Source organism: Lontra canadensis, unplaced genomic scaffold (assembly GCF_010015895.1).
Source record: "Lontra canadensis isolate GAN:19392208 unplaced genomic scaffold, GSC_riverotter_1.0 scaffold13, whole genome shotgun sequence".
Taxonomy (NCBI): domain Eukaryota; kingdom Metazoa; phylum Chordata; class Mammalia; order Carnivora; family Mustelidae; genus Lontra; species Lontra canadensis.
The window spans coordinates 3,586,016-3,598,113 of record NW_022631007.1 but is presented as its reverse complement, the minus strand read 5'-3'; the positions used below and the strand labels follow the sequence as shown (position 1 = coordinate 3,598,113).

General features: G+C 40.1%; 1 protein-coding gene across 2 annotated transcripts in view; it reads left to right on the top strand.

Moving 5' to 3' along the window:
• The window catches only part of PAX3 (paired box 3), a 97,078-nt gene that overhangs the window by 58,342 nt on the left and 26,638 nt on the right, over positions 1-12,098 (top strand). For both annotated transcript variants that reach the window (XM_032857321.1, XM_032857320.1), the window contains exon 5: positions 7,849-8,054. In XM_032857321.1, the coding sequence (XP_032713212.1) occupies positions 7,849-8,054 (206 nt within the window). The remainder of the gene's footprint in view (positions 1-7,848; positions 8,055-12,098) is intronic.

Below are 12,098 nucleotides of genomic sequence, written 5' to 3'. Positions count from 1 at the left end.
GTTTTTTTTTTTTTTACTAACATCACTAGCAGGGCTGTGATGAACGAAGGGAAAGCAAGCCTTTCTTTCCAGCTTCCTTGTTACAAAGGGGGCCTTTCAGGGACGCCTGGTTAGGTGATGGCTGTTGGGGACCCAACTCCACCCCAAGAAAGGTTTCTCAGTGTAACGTGGGGAGGGATCCAGCACGCACCTGAAATTCAAAGTTATTGGGACCTTAGGCTCTGGGGGTCTTTGGGGCCGTGCTGCTCCACGCCTCGGAGGCAGCTTGGCCACTTCTGCCTGCCCGGCTTGTCAGCCCTTATCTTAAATAAACACCCAAAGGGCCAGTGTTTCGCATTTGCAATCACCGGCGGGCGGGCGCGCAGCACACGCGGGCTTCCGGCCGCCCCCGCGGCCCACCATATTCATAACCAATCTGTACTCTCCTCCCAGGGCAGCAGGCACTCGGGGAGTTGTTGAGTGTCAGGGTTTATTTGTGCTATTTTGATTAGCACCAACCTGGCAGGAGCTTATTTTCCTTCTAATGACCCCGTGCTGGGCGAAGGCGGCTTCCGAGGGAAGGACTTGGGTCAGAGGGGAGGGGAATAGCGTTCCATTGCTCCAGCCCCCCAAATGGGGACCGCGGGGGCAGGAGCAGGAGTGCGGAGAGGGCTGGAGGCTCCTAATGAGATTTCGGGTTCTGAAAAGAACCTTTCTGCCAGAAAACCCACAATACTCTTGCCCTAGATTGTCCTACTTTTGTTTTGTTTTGTTGGTACTTGTTAAAGATTCTTGGCTGGCACATTTGGAGATGTCGTAGAGGCAACGCAAACAAGGACACCCCCCCCCCCAATGACCATGGACCACTGATGGGGTTATAAACCATCTCTCCTAGTTTGTGACTCACTAACAGCTCCTCAAATCCTAGCTGTAAGTTAGGAATTCTGGGAAGTTGGCTTTAAGGCTTGATTAAGTGTGTTAGGTCCCACACACTTTCTAGATCTACCTTTGGAGTCTGTCCTCAATCGTCCGTTTGTTCCTTTCAGAGGTGTCTATCTTTCCTTTTCTTGACATCTATACAGTTTAAACACACTTAAAAAAATATAATGTCGACGATTACTTCTCAGTTTGTGAATTAATGTGGAAGAGAAGATTCCAGGTGCTGAAGTCTCTCAACTGGCTTGGATTAACCCCTACTGTGCATCCATTTCAACCTCTCCCCCCACCCCCCTTCTTTGGGGAGGAAAAAAAAAAAAAAAAAGAAAACCAACCTCCCCTTTCTCATCCACTCCCGGCTTTCTTTGTGTCTGCTGCTCCCTGCCAGGCAGGTGTCAGAGCCCTGAATGAGGGTAAATGCCCTGTTGATGGATTCCACAGATGGAGCGTGGAAATTGGTAGAATAGGCCTCAGCCACAGGCCATTTCTTGGGATCCAACAAAAGCCTCCAAATAAGTCAACAAAAATCCCAAAGATCACAAAGGGAAAATGTCATTTGTCATTTACTCTGGGCCTGTGAGGGAATATCAGTCTTGCCTCACTCCTCCTGGCTTTCACCCGAGTAAACACGAGAGAGGTCATTCACATCTCTCTCAGTGTAAAAGGGTCACTTCACATCAGAAAACAGTTAGCTGTCCCATCGCCCCCTTCACGTTGGACGGTAAAACTCACAAACACAGGAGACATTCTGCAATTAGCCGAGCAGGTGCACCAAACTTCGAGTTGACCCGTTAAAGATCTTGAGGAATATACCTGCCAGATACCCTAAAACCTTCAGATCAGGGAGGAAATGATTCAGGGAGCGCTAAGGCATGATTCCTATTTTTATTTTATGATTATTTTTCGAATTGGTGAGACACAGCTTTAAGTACCGATGCTGACAGGTCTAGCTTGCCAAGATTAGTAGAGATGGAAGGACCATCTGATTTGGTCTGGGGTTATCTTCTAGTAAATGACCAATGACTAAGGACGTCAGCCTCAGAGCCCGCAGAGAGAGATCCCCCCCACCTCCTCTGTGTCTGTAAATTGCATTGTATTATATCTGGGACAAACATAGAGTTTAAATGGTTGTCATGTTTTGATTCTTTAATTATTCAAATGAAAGGTCTTGCTGAGAAGAAAGACAATGTGCCAAATTCATGCTTGTGAATTATTTTGTTTCTCCATTTTTTGCCTGTCTCCCGTCTCTGAATTATATTGGTCTGGAAACCAATAATTATAGAATTCCACATGACTAAATCCCTATAAAATTGAGGTAAGATCTCATGTATAATAGCGTTAACTAGGATGAAATATTTCTTCAGGCTACAGAAGAGGTCACAAGGGGTTAACGGACAAAGACATACTCTCTAATTCTGTAATTCCTTCTTTAATTAAACTTCATGGTTGGTCTGCTGGTGGTAATACTTCTGCCTTCTCCTCCCAGTTTGATTTGTTTCTGAAGGAAGAATTTGTAATCCTGTGGGGTATGATTGTTATCTATGCTTGATCTTTTTTCTTTAATTTTTATTTTTTAAATGGATCCTGTCCACTTCCCTAAGGTTAATCTTAATATTAAATTATTGGGGTAACTAAAAATTTGTCTCCTAAGACCTATAATTAGCTTGATATAGAAAAAGAAGAAATGTACTTTCTTACAAAGCACAGAGATGAAACATTGAGGTACCTGGGGAGAGACAGTATTTTCCTGTGATTACTCTGGGGCATCTGCTGAATAATTTGTGAATATGCCAACAGATTTCAAGTTATTTATTCTCACACTTTTGTTTGAAAATAGTTCGAGGTTACTTTAAAGCACTTGAGATCCTTTCACTAACATGTTTTTAATAACAAAAAAGAAGGATGTAGTAAAGGTATAAAATGAGGGATCAGTTCAACTGCTTGTGATCAGTAGTAGTATGTTCTAGATGGACCTAGGATCTTAGGACCAGGAGGCGGTCATGATTAGGACCAGGAGTCGGTGATGATTCTTAAGAGCTACTGCAAATGGTCACACTGACTATTTTGTTTTCTTAAATAAATTCATTCAGTGTCTTGGCAAACGGATTCATTTCTTAGAGCTTTATCCATATTTAACAACTATACTTGAAGATGCAAAGAGTTCAATGTTCGTTGACTTGAATTAAATTCAATTAGAAAATTGTTTGATTTGGTGTATAAGATTAATCAAACTGTTGTGTTTTCATAAATTTCATTTGATTCTAGGACGTTTTTGAAAATCTGGGGCAAATAGGAGGGGTAGGTGGCAATCAGCTGAATAATTTGCATTGGAATTCCTGTTTGGATTTGTTTCTGGTACTCCTCTTTAGAAGGACTCTTTGTTGTGTGTTTGTGTGTGTGTGTGTGTGTGTGTGTGAGAGAGAGAGAGAGAGAGAGAGAGAGAAAGAAACTCAGCAGCACCTATTTGGAACATACCAGGCTAGAAGAGAGAAAGTATGTCTCCTGAAGCCCCATAGACCAGGGTCAAATCCTAGCTTCCCCAGTCGTGTGATCTGAACAATGTCTCTAAGTCTCAGTTTCCTTCTTCTATAGAATAGCATATTTATTTCACAGGATTTTTGTGTAGTTACATTGGGAAGAGAGAGAAATCCTCATCTTCTTGGAAAGGTTTGATCCAGGTTCATTGGAGACATTGAGTTACACGAATGTCTAAGTCAGAGAATGGATGGTGAGGAGGTTTTGAAAATAGAGTAAAAACTTTCAAAATCTGATAAGAATATGGATTGGGATAAAATCTGAGAATCATTCAATTTAAAGCAATACAATCTTCACTTAAAAAGCTGTGTATTATATGTTAATATGGATTAAAATTTTTTTTAAAAAATTTAAATTCAATTAATTAACATATAGTATATGTTAATATGGATTTCTTATGAGCCCTATTTTGGTATTTCAAATTGGGGAACAATATCTCTATTTAATGAATAATAAAGCAAACTTTGTGAAGGCATGTGTAGAATATGATTGAGTAACTTAAATGTAATTGAAAATCTCCCCTTAATATTGGGGCCGGACAGTAGAAATAATCCAAAGAGATTTTACTGAAGAGATCGTATTTAATCTTGTTGCTGTATCCTCACAATCTATGAACTCATTTAGATAACTCTCTTGCTGGTGGTGCTTGCAATGTCCAAGTCAGAACATTAGATATTCTGTGCAGAGACAGATATAATTTATTTCTGTGGAGCTGGCTGGAAAAAAAAAAAAAGTCTTGTTTTTTTAGTTTGGTGTAATATTTAGCAAATGAGGTGCTTTGTATCAAGGATCTAATGTTGAATATAAAATTGATGGACTTCAATGAAATGATTTTTTGTACTATTATAATGGGATATAAGTATCAGATTTATTTTTGATAAAAATAGAATGATTCAAGTTCATGACATTATCATGTTCTCTGTAAATCTTATTTCTATTGAGTGACATTAAAAAAAAAAGTAGTATTTCCATCTTTAGAAATAGCTAGTAGTTCCTAGCTCATAGATTAATCTTGGGTCACTGACTTAACATATTTTAAAGCCCCACATCCTTTTGGGGTGTAAAGATGGAGGAAGGTTAGAATTTACTTGTGCAACAGTGGCTTCATATTGCCAAGAAGGTTCAGTTGGTTCAGATAACTTTCCAGAAAAGTCAGGCAAGTCATTTCCTCAGTGTCTTTTGAAATGATGCTTTATGGAAGTTTTCTTAGGGAGGTATAACTGTTGCATTGCTTTTGCACAACAGTCTAGAAATATAAGTAGTGATTTGTTAGCTTGTTAAAAAAAATTTTATTTTGAGTGGTGAAGGTTGTCCTACTGAACTCCCAGACATTCTGAGTCTTTTTGATCATTAGCTGTTGGTGATTCTTCATCTTTTTTTTTTTTTTTTAAATCACAATCTTCTGAAAAAGTTGATAATTATTTCCCAGAAATATTCAGGTATGCAAATACTTGCAAAATCTTCCAGAAATTTTTTGAGGATTTACAGACTCCCACATCTCATTTCAGTAGATGTTGGGAGACTCAGAAGGGCAGAATTTCCATGTAAGGTGTAAAATAGGGGCAGAGAAATCAGTTTGGTTCAAACCTTAAATTCTACCAGGCATTTCCATTCTGTCAATTGTGTTTATTAAACATCTACTATGTTCCAAGGTGTCCAGCAGGGAACAAGACAGAGAAAGGCCTTGAGCTCACTAAGCTTACATTGTGGGGGATGTTGTTAAGGTGAAACATGGTGGTCTTGACCCTCAGAATTAACTCTCACTGGTACTTGTACATTTCAGGAGCCCCTTTTCTTCAGAAACTGAGACGATTTTGATTAATTGACCTGACAGTGCATGGCACATCATATTTACTTGGGAGGATTTAATAACCTTTGAGACTCCCAGAGGAAACATGAAAATTTCCACATACTATTATCCTAATGGGATCATAGTAAGAGAAAGTGCAACCAAAGATTTAAGGTTCTCACAGGCAAAGGAAGCTTTGGGTCAGTCCTTAAATGCTATTGGGCTTTTCACCTGAATTCACAGAAGATAGAAAAGTCAGGGCAACAGAAACTGGGGGCAGGGAAAGGAAGCATTTTATGGTGATTTATTATCTTAGGGGAATGAATAATCTGTTTCTTGGGAAGTATACTATTTAAAATTTAAAAATATGTATGTGGAACCATTGTTTTGATAAGTTACAGCAGGAAATATTTTATGTACTTGGGAATTTTGGGAGAGAAAATAATAATATGGATTATCCTATAGAGGTAGTTCTCCGAGGATCATTTAGGACCAGCAGACTTGGCATCCACCACCCCCCAAAACTATAGAAACTGTAGAAATTGGGGGGGCAGCAGTCTGTGTTTTAATAAGCTCTTCAGATGGTTCTAATGCTTTAAAAGTTCAAGATCCACTGCTCTACAGTGATGTGCAAATTATTGTTTTTTTAATTTGACTCACATTTATCAAACACAAACACATGTAAGTTGTATTGTGAGCTTTTGAAGTTTATAATGCAATGCACATTTCTCAGTATGTTAATTTTCCTTTAAAATATTCCCACACTTAAAGCAAGTCTCGTTTCATTTTTTTAAGTATCCTAAAATAAGATTTATATCAAATTAGACCATTTTATATCAAATTAGACAACATAATTGAAACACCAAGCATAATAGTTAATGTACAGTAGATGTACTGTATATCATAGTTCCCTTTCACTTTTATCTATTAGCGCTTGTTTTTCTTTAATTTGTCATATAGATTATTGATTTACTCTCTTAATTTTAGAGTTTGAATGTGAATAAATTATAAAGTTTTAAATATTAAAATAACTTAGAATTCTATTTATGGGTTATTTTGGATGTACACCCCTTTGGGCAGCTTATACTATAATATACTGAAGTAGAACGAAATTTTAGATTTCTGTAGGGCAGAGTTGAGTTTGAGTTTAAATAAAAGAGAATGAGGGGTGTAGGAAATACTGCATTTTGACATTGCTTCTGGTAGCACCTGGATTTCCCCAGGTCCTACAGCCTGAGAGTGCAAAGGAGTTTTACCTTGCCAATGACATTAATAATCTACAATTTTCTGGATTTCCTTCCCCATTTGCCAACAGCACATTTCAGCCCCTTCCCCGGAGGATCCCCCACTAATCTGGGGAGTTTTCAGAGTGTATTTGGATAAGCTTAGGAGCATGGCTGGCCGGGCTCCCGAGTTCTGCTCAGAGTAGGTGCCTGAGAGCTCTCTGATGGCCCTCGGCTACTGCCCCGATGTCCAGGGCCTCTGGGAGACGGCTGCTTTCCTGCCCAGAGCACTGTGTCTACCCCAGAACCTTCTAAGGCTGACGGGTACTCAGTTACTGAAGGAACTCATAGGCGCCATATTGTATCACCAGTGTAAATTCCTAACTAATTTCCCAGTCCCTCCTTCTCTTCTGTAGATACTCACCCACTATTACGCAAGACCTCCTTCCCTGACACATGCTGACACAGGCAAATTCAAACTTTGCTGGGGAGGGGCCTGCAGCAGGGCTGGTTTCTGGGACATGTGACCTATGTAGTCTTCTACCCACGGCCCGTGCTTAGAAGGGCTCAGTGTTTGTTTTTTAACGCTGTGTGTGGCCATCTCAAAATTTGCCATAATTTTTGAACACAGGGACTTGCATTTTTATTTTGCACTGCGTTCCTCAAATTAGGCAGCAGTCCTGGGCAACTGCTCACCATTCAGCAGAGACCCAGACTCTGACCTTCGGTTTAGGAACAGTTTGCTAGTCTATGCCTGCCTTTTCTCGAGTCTGTTCTTGAGGTTCACAGTAACAATGTCTAAACTCTCCTTAAACATTTCTCAATATGTGGTAATAAGATCATGAATTTAAATATGATTTTTCTTATGGGAGTAGAGTCTATAAATCTGTAGGAATCCTGCAACACTTTACTATTATTGACTTTTTCGATATTAGGTCAATTTTAGTAGTTCCTAGCTCGTAGATTAATCTTGGATTAATGTCTAAAAAAAAATCACATTTGTTAATGGATTTCCTCCTGTAAAAGGTGGCAAAAGTTTAGTTAGAACCACACTAGATTTGATTCATTCCTCAAACACAAATGGTGGACCCATTAAGTGCTAAGCAGGAGGGCCATAAAAATGGAGTCACGTCCGTCCCTGTTTTCTAAGATCTCGTAATGGACCTCGGGTGACAGATGCAAAGAACAATGATTTCTGCCTTGGGGGCTTTTGGAGCCAAAATAGGGGAAGAGATTAAATATCATTTAATAATGTGATACCGCACCGAGGGGCTTGGTGTGTGTGCGAAGACACTGGGGATGTACTTCAGGATTTGAATCATTCAGTCTTAGGCAGACTTGTTTTTTGACTCCTGTTTTTCCACCTTTTCTCTCCCGTGCCCTTAGCCTCAGCACCCCAGTCAGATGAAGGCTCCGACATTGACTCCGAACCCGATTTGCCGTTAAAGAGAAAACAGCGCAGGAGCCGAACGACGTTCACAGCAGAACAGCTGGAAGAGCTGGAACGAGCTTTTGAGAGAACCCACTACCCTGACATTTATACCAGAGAGGAACTGGCGCAGAGGGCAAAGCTCACCGAGGCTCGAGTTCAGGTACCGACTCTAAACGTCCACGCCTGGATTAAATCCGGACAGGAAGCAAAGTAGCGTCTTTTCATCTAAAGCAGATTTTATTTTCTTTAAGATCTCATTTATTTGAGAGAGCGAGCATGAGCAAGGGGAGGAGCAGAGGGAGAGGGAGAAGCAGGCTCCCTACTGAACAGGGAGCCAGATGGGGGGCTCGATCCCGGGACCCTGAGGTCATGAACTGAGCTGACACAGACATTGAACCCACTGAACCACCCAGGCACCCCTAAAGCAGATTTGAAACCCAGAGAATAAATACGTTGGGAATGGTACTTCATTGTGAATTGTAGCCTTGAGTAGCATAAAGTTTCCACCACGTTCTCTCTAGTGTCTTTTCTTTGTCTTTTGCCTTGTCCTCATGGCACTATTCTGACCTCTTTTTAATTTTTATTTGTATTTGCCTGATCACAACCCCCCCCCCACCGAATTTCTTTTGTTTTTAGGTACGTCTATTGTATCCAGCAGTATTTTACTTTGCTAACCAGTCAGACAATTATTTTTTTTCTCACTTAAGAGGTTGGTAAGTCTAATTAAATTTATCAATGTGATCAGTACGTTTGGCTCCTTTTCTGTCATGCTGTTGGATACAAGTATTTTATGTGGATCTGTTTTAAAATGACCTATTTGTTTGCTTTACATTCTTAGGGTTTTTTTTTTTGTTGTTGTTGTTGTTGTTGTTACTTAAGAAAATGTGCATTCTTATTTTAGCCTTTGGTTATCATTAATAGAAGAAAACAATTATGTCCGATGTAAGTGTGTCAGTTCCTGTTGGTCACTCCCCATCTCATGAACCCTTGTTACACACGGGGCGCGCTATGGACTTCAGGGGTGGCACATAGATAATAGCAAGCAATTGAGAGTGGTCCCCTTGTGCCCAGCACTGTTCTAAGTGCTTTACGTGAATTAACCCATCTACTCGGCACTAGAACTGTAGGGTGATACTATTATTTACCCCCAGTTTTTTTTTTTTTTTGTCAGACTATTGAAGTGAGCACCCAAGGTCCTAAAACTAGTCAGTAATAGATGTAGTTGGATTCTATATACTTGCTCTTGATGACTTTTCAATTATGAGGATGGGCAAAGTTGTATAAAGAAAAATTCCTTCTAAGGCTGCTTCAAATAACTATTTCAAATAACTATTTGAACTAACATTTCAAATAACTATTACTTTAGGAATGGTTTGAAGCATCTTCTGCAGTTTTAGAATGACTCTGAACTCTCTGGAAAGACTACTTTGGTTTAATAACTTTCTGTTAATAGAATAACATTTTCAGCATTAATGAAGATAGTAAAACACTGTTTGAAGGCTTAAAAATGTCTTAGGGTATCCTTAAACTCCTCGAGTTAAGTTACTTTATCTAGAAATGTGTTCTTTCCAGCTACTTGACTTTCATTGTCAAAGCGAGCCAGGAGACGCAGAGGTAAACTGATCGGTTGATATGGTCTCTAGATTGATCATTGCTTTCTCCTACGCAGCTCACTACCTCTCCTTTTCTAGGCTTTTACAGAAATAGCCTCTTCCAAGGTACAGAGCCTAGTCAGAGTGATTGTCTTATTCAACCTGACTTGCCATATATCACCGCAGAGGTAAGAAAGTGAAGGAATGCTAAGATGCATTAAGGCAAGTCTCCCAAGGAGCTCCAGTCTAATATTAATGAGTTAATGAGATAAACACAGAGAGTTAAAAAAGCCAGTTATGATAAGTAGCCTAAGAAAGAAACAAAGTGCAGTGGGAGTTGAGAAGAGGAAAGAATGAGATCTTGCTGGATAACAAGAGAAGCTCACAAAGAAGGCAGATTTAAGATGAACCTTTGAAGCTAAATAGAAATTCTCTGGACAGGGAGGGTGGGGAGAGTGTTTTAGTAAGAGGGAATAATGTGAACAAAAGTGCAGAGAGTTGGATGCATGTGAGTCACATACCTGGTGATCTTTCATTTTTGCTCATGTCAAAGGAATAGGGACTAGTTCAGTTTGGTTGGAGGGTAGGAAGAAGTAGGGTGGTGGGAGGAATATGGTTGGAAAACTAGGCTGAGGACATCCTGCGGTGGGCTTGGGTTTTAGGCAAGGGCTCTAACAGTTGATGTGATGGGTAGTGGACGCTGTGGGCATGAATGGGTTAGGGGCTATGGGAACAGAAAGAAAAGGCAGTGGCAAAAGGTGGAAGGTAGGCAACAGGTTGGGTAAGCTGGAAGTGGGTGGAAGGGTGAGCAAAGAAAGGAGTCAGAGATGTGTGGAGCCTTACTGTACAGATGTTTTACAGCGGGAATTATTGACTCTATCTATCTGTTACATTGGGATACGGTGTTCCTCTCCAGAAATGACCACCACTAACCACAAATTATGATAACTTACGTACATAAATATGGTATGATATAATACCATATGTGGTATATGAATCATGATATGATCTATAACAATGTTATAAATATTGTATGTATCAAATCTAATTGCGTTTATTACAGTTCTGTGGACACCTGGCTTAAATCCGAAGTCAGATTTGTTCCCATCTCCATTCTTCCAGCAAACCTTTATAGAGCGCTCATTGCATTCCAGGATTTGATCCCTATACTCTTTGTCTGGCCAAGCCCACATCCTAAGTCCGTGCTTCAGACAGATAGGAGATCAGCTCTGCACTCAGAGTAAAAAAAAAATAAACATTGATTTTAAAGAAATCAAACAAAGAGAGTGATGGAAAACTGAAAGGGTTCTGTGTTGTCCGTCATTCCTGCTTTTGCCAAAAACAAAGATGGGGGACAGACTAAATCTCAAACCCATGCGGCTTGTGCAGTACCCAGCATTCACATCTGGCTCAATGAATGTCTGAGGAGAATAAGAAAGGCCCATTAACTTGCAGAGGACACGGGATCAAACCAATAAAGAGTGGTTCATATTTTTCTATACAGTGACCTCCTCTCCAAAGCAGGGCCCTCATTAACCTAACAGCTGTCCTAATGTGGCTTTAACCCGATGACTCTTTACATTCCTTATGGCTTCATTAGTTCCCTTGAGACACATCATGTCCTGCACCACAGCTATGATCTACGGCCTAACAAATTCCCTACAACACCCGGCATATGGATCTTTTACTTAACACAGCAGGAAAAAGAAGGGAGTAGTTAATCACTGATTAAAATGCCAGAACAAAATCCTCTAGTTTTTAGAAGGATCTGGGAAAGCAGTAGCAACGTCAGCTCCATTTGAGTGATAGCCAGAAAGTGTGAGTGAGTTTAATTTGGGGCACCTGGGAAAACCAAACACCCAGTGGAAAAAAACCCTCAAACAGGTCTACATTCTATATATTTTTTTTTCCCCTGAGTAAAATATTTCTAAAGTCTTCTGGATAGAGATGATATTAAAGCTATAATAACTTAGGCCTTTGTCAGTATTTCCCAAATATTTGTTTAGCCAGTAGCTCTGTTGTGTTTATCACAGCCAAATCTGAGGACACAATCTGAGAATTATTGTACACCAAAGACTAATTTGCTTAATTCACTCCTGGGTATTATTATGCAAATAATGGCAAGCCTCAAAGTTTCATGGGGAAGAATGCAAATATTTATGATGTGCCACAGTTTTAGTAAATATTCCACCTAAGAACTCCACAAAGCAGGGAGGTAGCCCTCTTTTATCCCCAGGATAATGGGAGAGAGCAGAAGAAGCTGTTTGAGGAAACAGTATTGAAGCAGGGGTCAGAAGATAGGGGTTTTGGTCTCAGCTTGCCAAATGTGTTCTACTGAGGAAGTCACTTAACTCTGCTGTAATCTTGCTGGCTTCAGATTGTTTTTTCTTTTAATTTTAAAATACGGGGTAGGTTAGATCAGTTGATCTCAGTCTGGGTCCACAGATGACCAGGATAATCATGGATGGAATTCAAGAAATCTAGGAGACTTGAGATTTGTACACACAATTTTGTGCCTTTGCCTCTGCCTCTGTGTGTGTGTGTGTGTGTGTGTGTGTACATAAGCATTAACGGGGGGGGGGGTATCCCTGGTTTTGACATTTTCTCAAATA